Source organism: Bacillus rossius, chromosome 12, assembly GCF_032445375.1.
Source record: "Bacillus rossius redtenbacheri isolate Brsri chromosome 12, Brsri_v3, whole genome shotgun sequence".
Taxonomy (NCBI): domain Eukaryota; kingdom Metazoa; phylum Arthropoda; class Insecta; order Phasmatodea; family Bacillidae; genus Bacillus; species Bacillus rossius.
The window spans coordinates 19,375,133-19,396,914 of record NC_086339.1 but is presented as its reverse complement, the minus strand read 5'-3'; the positions used below and the strand labels follow the sequence as shown (position 1 = coordinate 19,396,914).

General features: G+C 38.0%; 1 protein-coding gene across 1 annotated transcript in view; it reads left to right on the top strand.

Annotated features, from left to right (window-relative positions):
- LOC134537657 (lactoperoxidase-like) overlaps window positions 1-21,782 on the top strand; it is a 68,663-nt gene that overhangs the window by 2,410 nt on the left and 44,471 nt on the right. The window contains exons 3-4 of the mRNA XM_063378339.1: window positions 1,139-1,265; window positions 21,036-21,265. Coding sequence (XP_063234409.1) covers window positions 1,139-1,265; window positions 21,036-21,265 — 357 coding nt within the window. The remainder of the gene's footprint in view (window positions 1-1,138; window positions 1,266-21,035; window positions 21,266-21,782) is intronic.

The window sequence follows — 21,782 nt, the reverse complement described above, 5'->3', positions numbered from 1 at the left end:
ACAATCATAAATTTGATATTCTAATCAATGTGATCACCAATGCAACGTTTGTAACCACTGGTTGAGAAAAATACTACTAGGACCAAACATTTATTCTGGGAAAAGGAAGAGGGAGAAATGCTACTCTCGCCGCCCCCCCCATGCATAACAGCACGGGGGCAACTCGCCCCTGCTGCCCCCCCCCCCCCCTGTTCCGACGTCCCTGGAGTCTGGTAAAATTCCCTCTGGGGTAGACTCGACGATCCTTTACGTGCTCGGGCAAATTACGCGTGCTCATTGGCTACTGACCCACGGCACCTGTGTGACTGGGAATGCTTGTCGAGGGTTTTCCAGTGGCTCAGAGTCCTTCAGATGAACTGTGGTCCGATCACCGAAGCGGCATGAAGGTGAACTAGTTTGGATTGTAGCCTATCGCGAAATGAATCAGGCGGATTTTTTTTTTTTAACGGTCTCTAGAGACGGGAGAATGGACTGGCTCGTAATGCGCCAGTCGTAAGGCTTTTGAGGTATCGTTTCCAGACATTTCCGGCTGAATGGAAGAATGTAACTGACTGCCAGTAGATATGTTACTACATTTTTGAACTAACGAACATTTACAATTTTTGTTTATGTGGATCACGTACGGAAACTGGAAATGTATAGAAGCACTTAAAGTAGTCGAGGGAGCATGGGAGGGTGGTGGTTCCTAGAGAGTAAGTTAAGTGCGTTTAAGTGCTACTAGTCTGTTTATGCTACGTGCGGTATTTCAAGTATATAATCCATATATAATGAAAAACAAATATTTCAAAAAATACTATAAATGACAAAAATACAAAACCTAAAAAAATTGACTTAATTATTTAATGCTTTTTTTTAAAAGATCGTATAATTATTTTTTTGGTAGAATGAAGTATTAATTTGATTAAAAAAAACATTAAATTTAAAATAACTTTAAAAATACTCCCAGAGAAAAGAAAATACATCTTCAGATAAACTGTCGTGCCATAAATTGAGCCTTTTTTTTTTCATTTAAAAATTATTTTTATTTACTTTTTTGAGGAAGAATAGCTGCAATTTTTGGAAGCAAAAATTCTATAGATCTCTGCCTGTGAAATGGAGAGTGTTGAGTGTTGAGTGGTGGTGGTGGTGGTGTTGGCAGGCATGCGGCTGAGCAGGGACGAGCCGGCGAGCTACGTGGCCGCCTTCAACGACCAGGGCGAGCGGGCGAGGCGGCTGGCGCGGTTCGGCTACGCCGCGCTGCAGGCCAGTTCCCGGCTCGCGCAGCAGTGAGTGTGCCCAGCCTCAGCTCGACGGGAAGCCTACAACTCGCGTAGTTTCGGTTCCCTGCAAGAATTTCCGAAGATTTCCCAAGTTTTGCGTTTTGGTACTAACGCCACTTCAGCCGCTAAATCAGAAGTTTCCAATGAAAACAAGCATGTTGTGACTGACCTAACCTAACCCAACCCTTCGATTTTTTTTTACTTTCAATTTTTGACAGAAATCCGAAGTTGCATGAACGTGGAAGGAAACCGAAACTACGTGAGTTGTAGGCTTCCCTCAGCTCGACCAACTAACTCTCGCTGCAGGTTTATCGCGACGACTCATGGCCTAAAGCAGCGGTTCCTTTTTTTTTCCGGCCAGGGAACGCCATGATCGACCTTTATTTTGGCAGAACGCAAACCTCTTCAAAGAAAGTTGTTTGACAATAATTGTGCCTGCTTTATGTGACTTTCGTCCTGACTCACGGAAGCCCTGTGACCCTGCCACGGAACCCCAGGGTTCGGCGGAACACCTTTTGGGAACCGCTGATATAAAGTACAGAATAACTTTGAATAACAGAATAACTTTATTCAGTTAAATATAATCATGACGCTCAATGTTTCATCTTAAATTCTTTGTTTATCATTTACGATAAAAATATTGTTCAACCCCATATCTAAAGATGTATACCAGCCTTAAGAAGTGTAGGTTGTCCATAAAATAATGTCCCAGCTATAAAATTTGATAGTATCAACAGTAAGTGTTGTAGAGTGTTGGAAATTAAAGAGTAAATCAAACAGTTTTGGATAAGCGCATGTGCGAATACTGCTTTGTTGTTTTCTTTTGCGTGCAGCGCCACCTACAGAAAATGGCTTCTCCTGAGCGTAAAAGCATTTGGAATTCTGCAGTTTGCAAAGAGTGAATCTGTAACTTCAGTTCAATGTGGGTTTCTTTTAAAGTTTAACTGTGATCCCCCACGTGGCAAAAACATCCGCCGATGGTATAGATGACTCGAAATGACCAGAAGTGTTTTTAAAGGGAAAATCTCGGGACGACCAAAAGTGTATGTACAGGATGTTGACCGTGTCAGAGCATCTTACCTGCGTGGTCATAAGAAATCTGTTCGGAAAGCAAGTATTGAACCTCAGTTACCAAATGTGACCGTGTGGAAGGTTTTAAGACCACGTATACGCATGCATCAATATCGGTTACAGTTGTTACATGTTTTTAAAGCCATATGACTATGGTGTACGCTGTAACTTTTTACTTCCAAGTGTTTATGCGGGGAGATGATTTTCTTGATCGTGTGGTGTTCAGCGATGAGTCAACTTTTCATCTAAGTGGGAAGGTAAACTACTCATAATGTTCGTATCTGGGGGTATGAACATCCTCATGAACCTGCAGAACACCAAAGAGATCATAATATACCATTGAAACTGGGACATTATTTTATGGACAAACTACACTTCTTAAGGCTGGTATACATCTTTAGATATGGGGCTGAACAATATTTTTCATCGTAAATGATAAACAAAGAATTTAAGATGAAACATTGAGCATCAGGATTATATTTAACTGAATAAAGTTATCCAACCACGGCAAATTTTTTCGCGGTATAAAAATATTTCGTTGAAATAATTGGTGGGTAGTTAAACGTCACCAAAATATGTGAAAAATAAATGTTTTACCCCAACTATATAAATGAAATAATTTTGCGATAGCGACAAAACCCGCGGTGGTTGTAGAACTTCAGTCAATTAAAAATAATCCGGATGCTCAGTGTTCCACCTTAAATACTTTCTCTATTATTTACAATAAAAGTGTTCTTCGGCTCCAACTTCAATGAGATATACCAGTCTTGGTAAGCGCATTAGACCATTAGTCGAGTAGATGTTTTCAACTTATTTTGTCGCGATTAACCTGTAGCCGGAGTTCTTCGGTCGAATTCAGACTCATTATTTATAACTTCTAATTAGAGTCCCTGTACTTCCAGTATGGCGAAGTAACTTATCCAGTCGATGTGGATTTGTGCAGACTGAGAAATCTCACTTTTTAATGGACAATTTTTTTTTTAGTCGAAGGTACTTAACCAGTCAAGTGCAGGCATGCTAACTATTTCATTCAGGCTGCCTTCTTTGACTACAAACGATTTGTTTACCTATGTACAATTCAGCCAAGTGCTGGTTTTCAACAAATACCTGTCTTTCATAAACCTAAATGTAACATATTTTACCATAATAATGGATCTTATAATTAATATTGAAACATATAAACAAAATATTTAAATCAACTATAATTACATTACCATTGTTAACCAAGATTTCATTTACATTGAACTTCTGGAACAATACTCTCAATTGCATTTTTCTTGCATTTTTTCCACAGTTTGATGACGTGTAAGTAAAGGATTTTCTGTAAAATGTGTCTGGTGAGATGACCATGATAAGGGGTCAGTTGCAATAGTTTATATAATATATAGTCAGTTTTCTAAAGCATTTTTATTTCTGCTGCTTGCCTAGTTAGTTGGAGCAATCTTCTATTTTCCATATTTGACCATTTAGTGTTTTGCAAATATTCTGTGAAATGATGTATTCTATTCAAGTTGTACTAATGTCGAAGACATGCGTTATGAAGTTTCTGAATTCTATGTTGAATATATTTGTCTATTCTTTTGAACTATTTTGCACAATAGTTCAACGGTAACGAACCGAAATGTCACAGATTTAAAGTTTAAGATTGGTTAACACAATATGTTTAAATTTTTTGTAGGTACTTCAGTCAATACTGTGCATTGCTAACAGTCCCTGAAATATGCTTCGACCATTTACGAAAACATAATGACGGATTATGGTCATAATCCTGACCCAGACATATACTATTATTGGTATTTTCAATACCATTTTCAAACAAAAAGAACTCGGAATATAAAAAGTTATTGTTGGTTTGTTTGGTTTGTTATTGTTTGGTTTGTATTTAAAAAAAAAACAATATAAAACACTCATTTTTATCCATGTCTTATTTTAAATTCATTGGTTTGAATACTATTTTGTGGAAAAAAAAAATCACTGAATAGCTCTAACTTTTATTTAACGTGTAAAACCCTATCCCATCACATGCCCAGGTCTTTGGACCGTTAAGGCTAAACAAAATAACTAAAATTCCACCGATGTAAGCACTGAAACTCGGACTTAACAAAGTGCTAAGAAATTTCATAACCTCAACAACGCTCAGGCTGCGTCCAACACGACACAAATTTTTTAAAGTTCTATTTGGCAATGATCGTGTGTGTTCTGCGTTCCCTACGTTCATCACTAGCCTACAGTGCCTACTGGACAGAGAGGAAACATAACCTAACGGGAAGAGGTGTTACTACAAATATTATTTTAGGAAATAAATAATTATATTTTTTAAAAGTATTGTTGCATATCTTAATTTTAAACGTCAGTAAAATTCCACATAATGCGTGCTTTTTTTGTTACAGTAGATTTGAACGCTGGTAAGAAATTTTTTCTTAGATGGATCTGGTTTGCCAAAACGTCGCTATTAATTTAAAATAAATGCAATCTTAAAAACGGACCAATGATCAGCCATCTCCTGGCCTGGATTTATAACAGCATTGTCCAGAATGATTCAACAGTGTAATCTGATCGAATGGCTTACTTAACAATATTAAGGGAGGAAATGACGAAAGGAATTGACGATTAATGTCAATATTATGATTATTAGAGACTGACAGGACTGTGAGATGAAGTTGTTGCAGAATTATTTTCGTGGGAGGGGAGGGGGGGGGGGGGGAAGGAGTAAACAAGAGTGCTCTGATAAAATCCACCACCTCAAGGGCAATATCCACCATGTTACCAAGAAAATATTTTCTGTGTTTTTTAAAAAAAGATTCATTTGGAAACCAGTTGCCAAGAAATAGTTTGTTGTACTACAAGAAATATATATTGTAACTTTGTACAACCATGACTAGGGTTATTTTAGCATAGATTAAATACATTTTTTGGAGAAACATATATACGCGTGTTCTCAGCAACGCGATCCTCCGCAGTGACATCGCTGACTCCAGCGCGACGCTAAACGACACTGAAGTGACTACAACGCACGGTGGCGGAAGTAGCCCGCCCCGCCGCACCGCAGCGACTCGCGGGGGAAAGAGAAAACAAGAAAACAGCCGGCGGATGTCGACACCGATCGGAGATGTTTTCTCCTCGGTCCGTTGACCCTGTCGCGCTGGGAAGCTCGCCGTTTAACGAGAGACGATTTTTTTTTTTCTTTCGCTTCCTCGGTTGGCGAAACTTAATATCCATGCTAGCGTCTCAGTCGCGAATAATTGCGAAGATTAAGATTCCGTGAAGTGGAGTCTATATTTTTTTTCTAACCTAACTAAAACTAAGTGAATTTTTTTTTTCGGAGAATACTGGTTTTGGTGGGACCTAGCTGTGGCTCATGACAGCGATTGAAGTCATGACTAACTCCCCTATCTTAAATATAAGTAATTATAACTATTTCAAGTTAGACCCAGGTAAATCCTGCACAGACATAGGTGAAAATCCTGAGCTCACGACATGCGGGGTGCGATGGACATGCGTTAATAGCGTAGGAGAATACAGAAGACGTGGGATCTTTGGAAGGGGGAGGAGGGGAGGCCCTGGGAAAAAAATGAATTATCTGCTGGCGGGTTTCGGACTCGGGAATCTTGATATCTGATAATCACGCATTTAAAAACTAAGCTAAAATGACCAGATGAAACCGAGCCAGACGCCTGAGCAGTTCCGAACATAATCGAAGTTCATCGCTCAAGCGTGCAACTTCACATTCGAAGTTACAATAAAAAATTTAAAAAAAAAAAACACCATTTGCGAGAAAAAAATAATTTATATGTGTTCTCCCAGAATTTAGCTACCTTGACGTATGAAAACGCCAATAATTACAGATATACGAAAATAATAACAATACAATTTCATCATTGGGAAGAACATTAGATTTCCTGTCAGAAATTTTGTTTTCAATATTCAGAGTCTACGTAAACAATTGACCACGATCCGTTATAAAATTTTAATATTTCAAAAAATGTGGGAAAATTTTTATTTTGTGTTTATATAAAGTGTGTTATTTATTTCCATCCCTTCTAAAAAAATTCAATTAGAGCCACGATTTATAACATTCAACCATCATTTTTGAACCCTGCAACAACTTTATTTTCATATCTGGGTATCTAACGTCCAAGATTTGCAAATTTATATTCTTTTAATCCGGTAAATTAATAACATATTTCAAATAGAGTATATATATATATATATATATATATATATATATATATATATATATATATATATATATATATATTCACACACACACAGAATGAGTCAGAATTTGGAATTGGATATAAAGTTTTGAAATTTAAGTTGGAAGCCTGGTTAACGAACAATTGGGTTGCAAACAGCTAGATGTATCCAAAATAATGTTCGTATTTATTTTAAGATGAACACGGATCAATAAATAGGCACTCTATCGGCAAAAGTTTCTCACAGAAGTTTATGATATCAACTAGTAGGGTGAGTCTTACTAATTATTAATTTTAATTAAATACAGTGTTTGCTCATTGTCTACGTGTTATTTCCTCGCACTCTTGAGTTTTTATAAGTACGGCCTTAAGCAGGAATTACAATAGAGCGACAAGTGCAGTGCGATGGACGCGACATGGTTGAAATATTTTGTATAACCAATCACATTCGACACATCTCTGACGCCAGCACGACGAAAATGGTGGACGCGAAAGACTTCCTGATTAAAGTTTTTTTTCCCCTCTTATTTCTATCGGGTCGCGAGCGACATTTTACCGAAGTATGCGTGTAATTTAGTTTTCCAATGTTGATTATGTTGTTGCATTGGTAATGAAATTATTATTCGTGAATTTTTGAGGTTTCGTTTACTGATTTTTTTTTCTGTTAACTCTTCGGAATGGGTTTAAGGCACAATGATTCTTCATAATGAACGTTACATTTGTATTAAACAGATTTATCTCGAGCATGTCGATTTAAAAAAAAAACTAAACATTGACGGTTGTCGCATTGTGGTGCAATCGTAAGACGGAAAGGGAACGAACTCATGAAAAATGGACTATCGACAATGGCACGCGGACCTATACGGATCATCTTGGCAGCGCTCGGCTCTTAGTTTACGTTACTCCATGAAAACAATAGAAGCCGAGTGTTTGGCCGCGGTGCTAGTCATATTTTTTTTACGATTTTTGATACGTTAATAATAATTGTTTCAAGTACAAGCGTATTTTGTGTTCCATAATTACTTTATTGTTTTAGTTTTATTAAACATGTAACTCCTGACCGTTTTATGTTCTCGGAAGTTCAAATTTTTTTTTTTAAATTTAATTGAATTAATTTTTTTCGTAACCGTGTTATCATTCGTGGAAGCGGCAGGCGCGATAATGCAATGTTAAGGGAGATCCGCTTCCGTTTCCGTGTCATTGTAGACCGGGCCCTGACAGGCAGAAACCTTTAATGTTGTATTTATTTATTTATTTATTTATTTATTTATTTATTTTTGTTTTCCGCGTGGTGGGTGAAAACGTCATGCTCAGAACAACGTGGTGTTGCGACGCGGCAGCATTCTGTTGCCGGCAATCCAAAGCCGGGAAAGTAAGAAGTAAATAAATAAAAGCGGAAAGGGTAATCTGCGAAGATGAAACGTGGTCACGTTTGCGGCGCCCGGGCACGAGATGTGTCTTGCCGGGAGATTTGTTCGAATCCCGTTGTTCATCGAGGGGGGGGGGGGGGGGGGAAGGGGGCGTGTCTCTCGCGGAATATCTTCCTGTTGCCGAAACCACGAGCATCCAGTAAACCGTCCCGCGGGGAGGGACGAGAAAGCCGCACGACGCAGCTCCGCCCTCGCTTGCCTCACAGCCGCGCCGTGGCGAAACAACTATCACCGATCCGACATCCGCTTCAGTGCGGCGGATATATCGCACACCGAGAATAATAGGGCCACATCAAAAAAAAAAAAAAACTACATTTTACAGGAGAGTGAATAATTGAAAGTTTATTCTTAGCCTCAGCAATCAGGAAGTGCATAATGTCGGCACTGTTTCTAGGGCACAAGTCAAAATATGGCCATGGTGTATTCCAACCCACCCTCAGCTGTACGAATAATAAGGCCGCGTGTCAACATGTGGCTGTATTATTCTGATTTCTGTTTTACAAATTTAAAATGTAATAAGGACATATCTCATCTCAGGTGAATATTTGTTGTACTACATATATGGCCTTGTTATACCGAATAGATATAGCTATAGACATTACAAATATACAAAAATGTAAAAAAAAAAAAATTTTTTTTGAGTTGTGGCCCGATTATTTTCGTTGTGCGATATGTGCCTTAAGGGGCCCGCCTCGTCAGGGGTGTATGTGTGTTAGTGAGGCGGGATGATAGGCGCGACGCTCGCTGGTGCTTCCAGCGCGGTATATAGCCTCTAAGCACAAGGCTCTGAACTGGCGCGCAGTCTTCTCGTCGTCACAGGACAACTGCGAAATTTGAGCGGTGACCGTAACATTATATTGCGGAGAAATGAAGATAAAGGGGTAATGCAAGTCCCTTAAGCGCTTTCAAGGGTCTGTGTGGGTTTTTTCATGCCTAAAAATTACTCTGAAAACATGGGTTTCAGCCATTTTAACTCTTCTAAAAATACAGTTTAAAAACTTGAATCCGAAATCGAAAGTACCTTTCGGTCCTCGGCGAACTTTTAAATGCTTTTCGTAAACAGATCCCGCTCGGATATCTTGACTAGTTTAGAAATCGCGTTGTTTTTCCTGAAGCTTTGCACACCGTGTGTGTGCCCGGGTAGGCGGACACGCGGCGATGTGCAGAGCTTCAGGAAAAACAACGCGATTTGAAAACTGATCTAGATATACCTTCAAGTGGGATCTGTCTACGAAAATCATTTAACAGTTCGCTGAGGGCTTGCAAGAAGTTTCGTTCCCGGATTTAGTTTTTAAACTTGTGTTTTTAGAAAATTGAAAATTGCTAAAAGGCGTGTTTTCAGTGATATTATCTAGATATAAAAACTGGAAAACTTGAAAAATCTAAAGGGACTTGTATTACGCCTTTATCTTCATTTCTCCGCCATATAAAGTTACGGTCAACGCTCAGCTCTCACAGTTGTCCTATGCACGACGAGACGACTGCGCGCTTTGCGCTTTAAGGCGATACCGCGCTATAAGCACCAGCGATCATCGCGCTCATCATCCCGCCTCACCACACAACTAATACACACCACTTATAAAGCGGATTACACAACCTTGTTCCCGAATATCATTCTTGTAATCTTTCCCTAACTTGTTTTATTATTGATTTGCCCTCAGCTTCGGGGTTTGAGACCCGACCGCAACCCTTTTTGTTTATTCGACTCGAGAAAATTTCAAAGTCACCTAACATCCTTTATTCACGTCAAAATCAGAAACCTAATTGCAAATTTTATGAGTAGAGGCAGTGGGCGGCAGTTCGCGGCCGGGAGCTCTTTCTATGCCAGTTAGACCACAAGGCCCGCAATGACTTCTTCGGCAGCACAGTTGCGGCTTATCCCGCGGCGGTGTTTCCCGTTCGAGCGACAAGTCTGAGCCTCAAGTCTGACAAGGGGACCACCAAGTATGGTACAAACGGATTTTAATAGGTCTTATATATGTTGTGGAGGGAGGCCCCCAGAGTACTAAACTAAAAGGGTTTTGTCCAATGCGCCTTAGTTTTCGCGAAAATGTTGGTTAAAGTTTTATACGAACGTTTTACACCGGTACATTTTCCGTCGCGCCAGGCGAGCGAGCCTAGCCTAGTTGGTAAGGCTCTTGCCTAGCAGCCGGCCGGTCAGTGTTCGCTTCCTGCTCATAGAAAATTTATTTTTTGTTTTTTTATAATTGTATAATAATTCTTATTTTAACGCTAGCGACTATGTATTAAATTCGTACTAGAAGTGTATTAAAATCACATTGAATAGCATTAAATACAACAATGAGTGAATGATGTGTTATAATTCATTTCTGCCTGACCATTTATTTCCCCCTTTAAAATATTAGAATCCCATTAGGCCTCGCCTACCGTAACTACAGCATAAGAGTGATTATTAAAAGAAAGGTTGGGAACGGCAAAATCAGGTAGCAATCAAAATCAGGTAGCCCAAGTATGATTGAAAAAAAAATATATCACGCAAAAATAAAATATTATTTGACTATTTATTTCAGCGTTAAAATTATGAAATAATAAAAAAAAACTATTTCTATAAGCAGGAAGCGAACCCTGACCGGCGGGCTGCTTGGCAAGAGCCTTACCACTAGGCTAGGCTGGCTCGCCTGGCGCGATGGAAAATGTACCGGTGTAAAACTTTCGTATAAAACTTTAACCACCATTTTCGCGAAAACTAAGGCGCATTGGACAAAACCCTTTTAGCTTAGTAATCTGGGGGCCTCCCTCCACAACATATATAAGACCTATTAAAATCGGTTTGTACCATACATGGTGGTCCCCTTGTGAGCCTCAAGTGGGCCCGGCGACTTGTATTCGTGGGCACATCGATTGGAACCGTCAAATCGTCATGCCACACTTCCGCAAGTTCTAAATCTAATTTTCATCGGCATTACGTTTTTTTATAAACGTGATAGGTACTTTTTCGGAATTTAAATTTAAGCTCTCTATGCTTTTGAATAAACCGATTTAAACTCAAAAACTCTGTATTTCGAAATGATTCAAGGGTGATTAACCGGTTAAAAAATTACGAAGATAGTTTAAGAGTGTTTTATTAGGTTCAAGGTCACTGTTTGAGCGCAAAACTTAACGGACGTTTTCTGTAAACCGAATGAAATTATAATTGTGTGACCTTGACTGATTATTTATATGGTTTTATTGAGAAAAATATAGCCTTATATGCTATGCGTTTATTTTCAAACGTTTATCTTACAGTTATTGAAATTGTGCTTAAATTTGGGTATTATTTTACTTCTCTGAAATAAATATTTAGCACCATTTTAATTAATCAGCGATGGCTAGTTCAAAGAACACTAGTTTTTACATGTGAAAAAAAAATTCATTACCAAACCTACAAGAGTATTCAAGAAATTACATAAGAACGACCACGGTGTGTTTTTTTTCCACTGGAGATGGTACTACATAATACTCATAACTTTGAGGAAACAGTAGTAATTAAATAATTTATATCAGAAGTAGCTCCCGTAGCAAGTCCTTAAATTTTGTAGTTATTTTTCAGAGACGTCGAGTCTTGTCCAAGACAGACACAGCCGGACGTGGTGAGCTTGTCACGTCCAGGAAGATGCTAGATTCTTCCGCAAAAAAAAAAAAAAAAAAAGGAGGGGCTGACAACCGTGACGTAAAAGAAAGGCATTTTCGTCACGGTAAGTTAGTTTGTGGCTATCACCCATCACGAAGACATCGCGTTTGCTTTCCTGGGGGAAGAAAAAAAGGAATGAGGGTTTCATACCTAACATCGGAATGTTTCGTCTTTCTATAAGATGCGATACTCGTCTAAAGAACCTGTTATACAATAATGTTAAAATAATTTTCACCTCAAAATTTTGACTGACACTGGCCACAAACCATCCGGATATCTTAGAAAATTTCCTGATAATGAGTTTACATTTCTTTAAGAATATTTACTCCCAATCTATATAAATAAAAATGTAAATATTGGTTAAAAACATTAAATCTTCTAAAGTTCTTCAACGATTGCTTTGATTTTGACACAACGTTGCATTCGAATACGCGCGTGTTTTATATACCTATATCACACATGTGACAGGTAAAAAGATAGATAAAAATATGTTTGTGTGTTCAATATGACTGGTTGTGTGTTCGTCTTCTGTTTTGCAAAGATAAAGATATAGATAGGAAGATATATACATAGAGAGATAGAGGTATAGAGAGGGAGATATACCTACAGATGTATAAAGAGATAGAGCGAGGGATATATACATATATAGATGTAGAGTGATATAGATTTAGATAAAAATAGAAACATAGATAGATATAGAAAGATAGTGATACGGAGATACATGGATAGAGATATATAGATGTAAATCTAGAATTAGAGATGTAGAGAGATATAGAGATTGTTATATATAGAGAGAAATATAGTGAGATTTATAGAGGGATATATATATATATATATATATATATATATATATATATATATATATATATATATAGCGATAAAGAGGGATGCTTTGAACATGTGTACTTACTTCAAACAAATTACAAAAAAAAAAAATAATTGAAAGAGGCATAGCAGCGCATGCCGAGCATAGCTAGTTGTTAGTATAACCTTTTAAAAACTAACTATGTACTTGATGGCTTCTGGGTTGAGGCCAAGTCCTTGTAAATGAAAATGTGCCAGACGTTTCGGCGTGCCTTTTTGCAACCATATTCAAGGACGATTCAAAACTTAAAAAATGGTTGCGACAAGGCATGTCCAAACGACGGACACACCATCGTTTACAAAGAATACCAAGTATTGACTTATGAAGGTTTGAAGGTTTGGAGATGCTTGGTCTATACTTATGCTTATAGTTGGCACTCTAGTGAACATAAGATGCGTCGAATATTGCCTCGATGGTCGTGGTAATGGCAGTGGTGAGGATGTTTAGTATGATTGTCGAAATTTAATGAAAATAAAATTATTTTTTATAAAAATTTTAAGTTAAAATTAATTTTTTTCATCGACCAAGAATCAAACAAAGGAAAGCCTATGGTCTATTTACTTTTAAAAACTTGTCAAGTCTACACCATAAATCTTTATTTTTTTAATTATTCCGTATTTACCTTGTTTATAACGGAACGCAACTCTGAAGTAAGAAGGCGGGGCAGTTACTACGAATATTCAGGTCCGTGAATCACAAAGAATCTTTGTTAGGCGCATTCTTCGTCGAAAAGTCAGCAAATGTACAATGATTTATAAAAGTGTCCTCGTGAAAGATACTTTAAACTGCTTTCGTAAAACTTTACCATTCACCCCATTTTTTTTAAATCTATCACATATCTTTTTCTTAAACCATAAATTAAGCTGACTAAAAATGTTACAGCTTTCAGACTATTGCACAGATTAAAATTTATTATTTGAAGAATTAAAAATATTATAAGATAGTGATTAACAATTATTTTAGTTACATTTATTTTATAGTTATAATATTTTTAAAAATTCCTGTTCGCAAACCACAATAACGATACATTAATAATGTTTTAAATTTTTTTGAAAAGGAAACAGCAATAATATAAATTATGATACCAAACTAACCTAAAAAGGTTTCTTAACTTTAACCCATTCTTAGAATCGGGATCACTGCTGACGCACAGAATTTAAATATACCCACTGTTTGGAAACTTAGTTTTCCTTTAAAATAAAAGCCATCAGAGAGAAAAGCAGATATATCACACCCAAATTGCGTTGAGGGACCAGAATTTACATAATTGTGTAATTTTATGGGATTTAAAAAATAAAAAAAAGTTTAGAATGATAAAGCAAAAAAAAAACTTTCTGATTAAATTTTTTTTAAAGACATAATTCACTTTTAAAAAAATACAATACGGACGAAGTAGTGGGTGAAAACTAGCAATAGAATAATTTAATGGCACTGATAATTTAATCGTGAACTAAAATAATTAGCGACCAATTTGTACAGAAAAATACAACATTGGCAAGAAAAATAAACAAAGGAAGCAAATATATTAGTCAATCTTAAAACATGTACCAGTATTAGGTCATTAATTAATTCTTTCGTTCTTTATATTTTACGACTCACTTGAGGTCTACTGAAAACTCGTTTCAAGTCGGGAAGGATGGTATATGATAGTAAGACTGTCATTTGAGCAAAGAGTTAGTTAATGACTGTCGTTATGGAATTCTTACTTTCCAATGTCAATTTATAAGATATATGAATGAATATATGGACATGTTTAACTATCAAAGGGTATATTTTTGGAATTGCTTCTAGCTTTGGAAACGAACTCTTGAACAATGCTGTCTAAGTTTGCAGGAGAAAGTAGCTTTTCTGAACTTAATCTTTCGTTTGATCAGTAGCGCGCGAAATTAATGCGGTCTAGTCGCTTCAGGAAATCACGTTTAACATTTCAGTGACTTTCTCACCGCAATAAATTACTTCTCTTTTAACACTGCCTGATTTACATTTTGTTTCTGCAGTAAAAACATCTAGATCCTTTAAACGGTTACGTGTCATCCCTGAGTTTGGACCAAGTTTTTGAGTAACGCTTATCATAATAATTTTTTCTTCGAAAGTTCGTATTGTTTCCTTGAAAAAAAAATCACAGTCTTAATAGATAAAACATTTAATTTGGGGTGTTCTTTGAATAGATTTTTGCAATGGGGAAGAATGATTTAAATCATTATTTTGGACATAATGCCAATGCTAGTCTGTACTGTAGGTCATAGAGGAAACCCGAAGAACGGACACAGAAAGATGAATACACAAATAAACATAAAACGAGCCAAATTCACTAATGGCGTATGTCTAAAATAATGATTTGAATTTAATCTTAGATTATATAAAGACAATTTGATATTAATACCGCGTCTTTTACATATCCCTAACCACTCTTGTTCCACTTAAATATAAGACAAAAGACATATTGAATATTTTTAAGTTAACCGCTAATTGCAGGCATATAGACCTAGACTACTCAACGATATCGAACTTGATCGTTTACATTGCATGCATGTCAGATTATTATTTACAATGGTATATGTATTGTTGAAAGGAAGAGGAAAAATAATTTTTACACACCTTTATAGTCCCACTCATGAGTTTTGTTGTTATTTTCGCCTAACTCGTCTATATTCTTAAAGCCGTGAGGCGGGATATTTCAGCGTGAACTTCAAACATGCCTCTTCCCCTCCATACAACCTACCCAGCTTAACCCTTGGGCCGCAGTTCACGTGAATACAACTGATTTGCCACGACGGAAAAGAAGCAACGTTAGCAAATAAAATAATCTGGAACATTTTTCTTTTTAAATCGAAATTTATTTAAGATTGAAGGTCCTGTCAAGTCTTCCCCGGAATTTATAATAATTGACCGATAAATAATGCTATGAACATTTTAAAATTAGAATCCGTGAAATTTTTTTTTCTCCATGGTCAGTGGATATAGTTTATGGCTGGCGAGCCAAAGGTCCCGGTTTCGATTCCTGGCCGGGTCATTGGAAAATTTCCTTCCCGTGTTCCAGGGCTGGGTGCTCTGTGGTTCCTTTCACTCTATGCTGCGGAAGGCGATGTTTTAACATTGTAGAATCATATCGTCTGGTACACCCGAGTTACTCCTTGGCTATCTGCCCATGGCGACGGCTTTGGGAGTGTGCCTCCGGGTTATCAACACATTATCAATCACTAACATCATTAATCAGCCATCATAAATCATCAACAACATCAATCATCCATAATTATCAGTAATCAACCAATAATAATAAATCATTTACCAATCACTCGTCAATCATCATTCAATCAGCAATATTCAATCAATTATCAATCAGCATTCATGGATCCATTAACAATCAAACATCAGTCATTATCAATCAATCATCAAACATCATGAATCATCAACTTGATTAAAAATTGATCTGATTTTCACGTACACGCTATTAATAGGAACTGAAAAAAATCAAGTTGAATGACCTATTAGACAGGCTCCACACACACACACCTCTATGTTGGTTATTGCATTTAATTGCCAGTTATATTATTTAATAGCTATTAATTTAAATTTTTCACGATAGCTCTTGTGCATTTTAAGTTTCCCACAGATGTCGTCACCAAATATAATTATACTAAGCGTCGTTTGCGCGCTGTAAAATGTCACCCAAGTGACCACAATTATTATTACGAACACTAGCGTGACTTTTCAGCGCTGTTGCACAACGCTTGGGAAATACTTAGTGACAAAACGTGTGGTGCAACGCAGAACTGCAAGCGAGCTATCTGGGCAAATTAATGGGAATGTCCCTTGGATAGCAGCAACGGCGAGAAAACTAAACCGCCAACTAAGAACCGAGCCGCAGTGCTCTGGAATAAGATCCCTGTTCACTTGAGATGACCTAACTGAGTCGCTCTTTGGTCGAGGGTATCTCTTTGGTCCGAAGTCGCCCACATTAAATACGGGACCGTCGTTAAAGCAGCGCCAAGGTAAAAGTGTCCGAATTTCAGCTTGTAGCAAAATGAAATTACGAATTTTACGTTGAGTCTTCGACTATGCAGGTGACTTACGCTCGATATGTGGTCGTTGTGATCCCGACCAGCACATAGCACAGGTGCGCTATGCACCATACGAAATGTGTGTTCATACTCAAAAGGTTACGGTTTATACCGCCGCCACGTTATCAGTAGCCGTTAGTTCGACGAGAAACGTCGTGTTAGTACTCACGTGTGTGAAAGTTTTTTTTTTTCCTGCGGTAAAACAACACAACCTTCGTTGTTTACCGTGTCTTATGACGCCAAACGAGAGTTTAAAAATCAGCTCGCAGATGCACTAAGGGCGTAACTTCAACCGATTCCTCAACCCACAACCTCTCCTCCGGTAAACATCACAATGCCAGGTTAATACTGGCAAGGCCGCGTAAAACGTAAATTTCATATCCGCTACTCTCTTGGTGTTAGCCAGCTGTTGGCTTAAAGTTGTTAGCTATAAATTGAAAAAAAAAAGTTAGTAAAATTAATTATGCAATAATTTCGTAATAATAATAATCATGCCCGCGTCACCATGAAGCAGTAACTGGCTCAGCGCACAGTGAGAGAATGACCGTTTATTCACGGTTAAAGCGGTCCAGTAACGAGACAAAAGATAAAGCTTGTTTCAAACACCACCAATTAAATATTTTATAGTTACTATTTTGATTGGAGCTAAGTAAAAAAGCTTAAACGTTAAAAAATAATAATTTATTATTTTTTAAACAATTTATTTTATGAAACACGCTTTAGTTTCAATATAGGCTTTTATAAAAATTGATATCTTCCTTATGGGAAAAATATGTTTTTAAAATCAAAATATAATCTAAAAAATCAATACAAATTAGTCTACTACACGTGTTCCAATAAGAAAACTTTATGATAGATGTGAAATAACGCAGAATTAACTAAATTTAAGAGGATAGGAAAGGTCGCATGGTGCGTGAATGACGACAATATAAAAAAACGATATTAGAAAATGAACGACTTGACAGAATTCTATGGGGTTGGGAGACCTGAAATTATAGAAATAGCCAATACAGTATAGTTTAATATATATACGAAAAGTTTTTTTTTTTATAAAATAAGGGGTTCACAAAAAAAAATTCTAACGAATTGGCTGTAATATTATTAAAATCACATAAGAAAAACACAATTAATAAACTTAATATATTTTAATGATTTTTTTCCTACAGTTGCATAATGTAATGTTAAAATTGAATGAAATTTAGGTTTGAAAATGAAGTGTCAGCTGCATGAAGGTTAGACTGAGGGGCGAGAAGGGGAAGTCTACAACTCACGTAGTTTCGGTTCCCTGCAAGAATTCCCGAAGATTTCCGAAGTTTTGCGTTTTGGTACTAACGCCACTTCAGCCGCTAGATCAGAAAGTTTCCAATGAAAACAAGCATGTTGTGACTGACCTGACCTGACCCAACCCTTCGATATTTTTTTTTTTTTTAATTTCAATTTTTGAGAGAAATCCGAAAGTTGCACGAACGTGGTGGGGAACCGAAACTACGTGAGTTGTAGGCTACCGGGGCGAGAGAGGGATGGAGGAAGAGAGAAGAGATCGGCGCGGCGTGTCGTGTCGTGTCGTGTCGTGTCGTGTCGTGTCGTGTCGGAGGGGAGAGCGCGCCGAATCCGGCGATGGACCGCAGGCGCGAGATGGCTCCCGCGGTCCCGCCTCGCTCGGGCAGCCGTCCGCGACTCTCCGCGCGGCTTCGGAGCGTCTGTCGGCGCCACCGTGGGTAGAGGGGTGGGGGACAATTCATTAAAGTGGCGCCGAGGCGCCGCGCAGAGCTCATTCCAGGGCCGGGCACGTAGTCGGAGACATGGGCGTCGCGCGGACAGGGGCTGCCTCCTGTGGTGAGTCAGACACAGCCTCGACGGATCTTCTGACAGCGGCCAATTACGTTATTAAGGGGCCCGCCTCGTCAGGGGTGTATGTGTGTTAGTGAGGCTGGATGATAAGCGCGACGCTCTCTGGTATTTCTAGCGCGGTGTCGCCTCTAAGCACAAGGCTCTGAAATGGCGCGCAGTCTTCTCGTCGTCACAGGATAACTGTGAAATTTGAGCGGTGACCGTAACATTATATTGCGGAGAAATGAAGATAAAGGGGTAATGCAAGTTCCTTAAGTGCTTTCAAGGGTCTGTGTGTGTTGTTTCATGCCTAAAAATTACTCTGAAAACATGGGTTTTAGCCATTTTAACTCTTCTAAAAATACAGTTTAAAACTTTAATCTGAAATCAAAAATACTTTTCGGTCCTCGGCGAACTCTTAAATGCTTTTCGTAAGCAGACTCAACCCGGATATCTTGACTTGTTTTGAAATCGCGTTGTTTTTCCTGAAGCTCTGCGCACCGTCTGTGTGACCAGGTAGGCGTTTCAGGGGCACTACGCAACCCGCGTTAACCTCATAACATTCAATGCTTTTTTCATTCTGCTTATAACTAATTAACTAATATAGATTTCTAAATGACGCTTGCTTGATATGTAAGACAACGATGCTCTTATCAAAGCCCCTTTCTTCAAAAAACGTGCGCATAGATTATGGTTTTATACTAATCTTTACTAATATGCATAAGTGTATTGTCTAGGGTTTGAACCAAAATTTTATGCACGTTTTTTTTTTGAAGAAAGGGGCTTTGATAAGAGCATCGTTGTCTTACATATCAAGCAAGCGTCATTTCGAAATCTATAATAGTTAATTAGTTATAAGCAAAATGAAAATAGCATTGTATCTTATGAAGTTAACGCGGGTTGCGTAGTGCCGCCTGAAACACTGGAGTGGCCTCTTAAACGAAATTTGCGGACCTGAATTGTATCTGAAAGGCAATAAATATTATGACTTTTTCTCACGAGGATATTATTGACATTATTTTACAGTATGATAAAAAGTAAAAAAAAATAACTTAATTAAAATAAAAACTTTTTTATATTGAAAATGAACTAAGATTTATTTAAGGTGTATAAATTAATATTTTTGTACAAAATAATAGAATACAATTATTAAATTCAAATAAGGACATTACAATTCATGGTCATTAAGGTAAAATCATTTTACAAGGTAAAAAAAAAATTGTTTAAATATAGCTAAATTTAATTTTTTTTTCTAAAAAAAAGTTTGGTGATGTTGGTTTTTCCTGAGTAAGTAATTCGAAGCGAATTTTTCTAATGGACCTTAGATGGCTTTTCTTTTAAATTTTTCATATTCAAAAAGTGATTCTAAGTCACTTTGTGATTTTAATGTCAGGTTACCGTTTGCAGTGAGCACAAGACATGAAATTCGACTTAACGTGAAGGTAATTTAGTTTTTGAGAATACCAAACAAACGATGGAGAACAATAATATATTATTTTGATTATTATGGAATCTGTGGGTTTATTCCACTAACTACAAAGGTTGCACTCGGAACTGCAAAGAGTAATTTGGAAAAAAAATATGTTGGATTAGCAATTGTTGTATCATATAAAAAAGGACGATGCTTATACTTAACGTGTCGCGCTGCATGAGTCTCCCTGCTTGCCGCGAGTTTTGACGGTGTGTGCGCCTGGTGCCGCAGGGCGTACGAGATTATTATTTTATTTTTATTTTTCCTAACCTAACTAAAACTAAGTGTATTTTGGAGGGGTCCGGGTTAGGGAGGGACCTAGGTGCGTCTCAGGCCGAAGCCTATACGCCTAGTCATGCTGGGATTAGCCATGCAGGGAGAGGGTCGCATGCATCATGTGCTAGGAGAGGATTGGCCAGCCATGGCAGCGATTGTTGCCATGACTTACTCCCCTCACTCTTAAATCTAGACTATAACTAGAGATAATTCGTACTGTCAAAGTAATACGGCCGCATGTCAGAAGTAGAAACTTTTAACACAATTAAAGAAGAGGTTATATTATTGCAATGACATGGTTTAAATTTCAGACTTGCGTCCATCGCAACATCGTGTTTTGACAGTTATTTTTCAAGATTCAGGTATGACTTTATTACTTTTTATTTATTATTTTTATTTTTATTTATTCAATTTTTGTTCTGTAGATCCCATATGGAGGTAAGGACTCCGGGATATAGAACAAGTCAATTAATACAAATATATACATATATACAAACAAACTGTACAACCACAAAAACAAGATATTACACAGTACTTTTACATTTCAAAAGTAATAATAAAAAAACACGGGTACATAAAAAAGAACATGGGTACACAAGAAATTGTATAAACTTAAGCCTAAACCTCAGAGTGAAGAGTTAGTTTACAAAACTCAATATTTTTCTTGTTTTGTGATGTATTTTTAAATAAAAATTTACCAGAGTTTAGTTTTCTTATCTGTTATTAGGTCAAAGAATTATATCATTACATTACATTGCATTGGTAAGATTGGCAGATGTTGTTTGCATTGGCGATCTTAACTTAAATTTCAGATTTTTTTTTTTTTTGAGATATGGCTCTATTACTTTGACAGTGCGATTATGTTGGACCCAGGTAAAAAAAAAAAAAAACCTGCGTGGACACAAGGGAAAACCCTGGGCACATTCACGCGGGATGAATTTTCAGGGTGTACGAGGGTCGCGGGCCGGCGCCCGCCAGGTTTCCGCCCGTCTCGCCGCTGGACACGAGGCTGCACGAGCAGTGCCCCGAGGCCATGGAGGGTCCCGTCGTCGACTGCCACGCCTCCGGCCGCCGCTACCGCCTCCCGGACGGCCGCTGCAACAACCCGGCGCACCCGCGCCGCGGCGCCGCCGTCTCCCGCGCGCGCCGCTTCCTGCCGCCGCTCTACCGCGACGGTGAGCCGCCCCCTTCCCGGTCACCGACCCCGTTACCACAACGCCCAGGGGCGTAGCCAGGGGAGGGTTCTAGGCGTTGAAACCCCCCCCCCCCCCCACCCACCCTTAGCACCTAATCTTTAATTAATTTTTTATTCATCACTCAAACAAATTTCATATTAAAATTAATAAAAATGTTACCATTACAATTTTTAAATTTAAGTACTGAAAACTGCTAAAATAGCACTATTTTACACCTTAAAATCCAAATTTTCCCGGGGGAGGACCCCCGAACTCCCCGTTTTAATACGGGGGGGGGGGGGGGGGGGCATTCTTCTTAAAAACCCCCATACACAAATTTTGGCTACACCACTGACAACGCCGAACGTACAAAAACGCCGAATGCCATAAAGCCGAATGCCATAAAGCCGAATGCCAAACGCCGAAAAATGTTGCTGCGGGGAGCAAAAACTCATTTCATGTTTCTTGGCTGTCAAGATCATACAAATTTTGAGAATTTTCAAATGTCAGGTAAAAT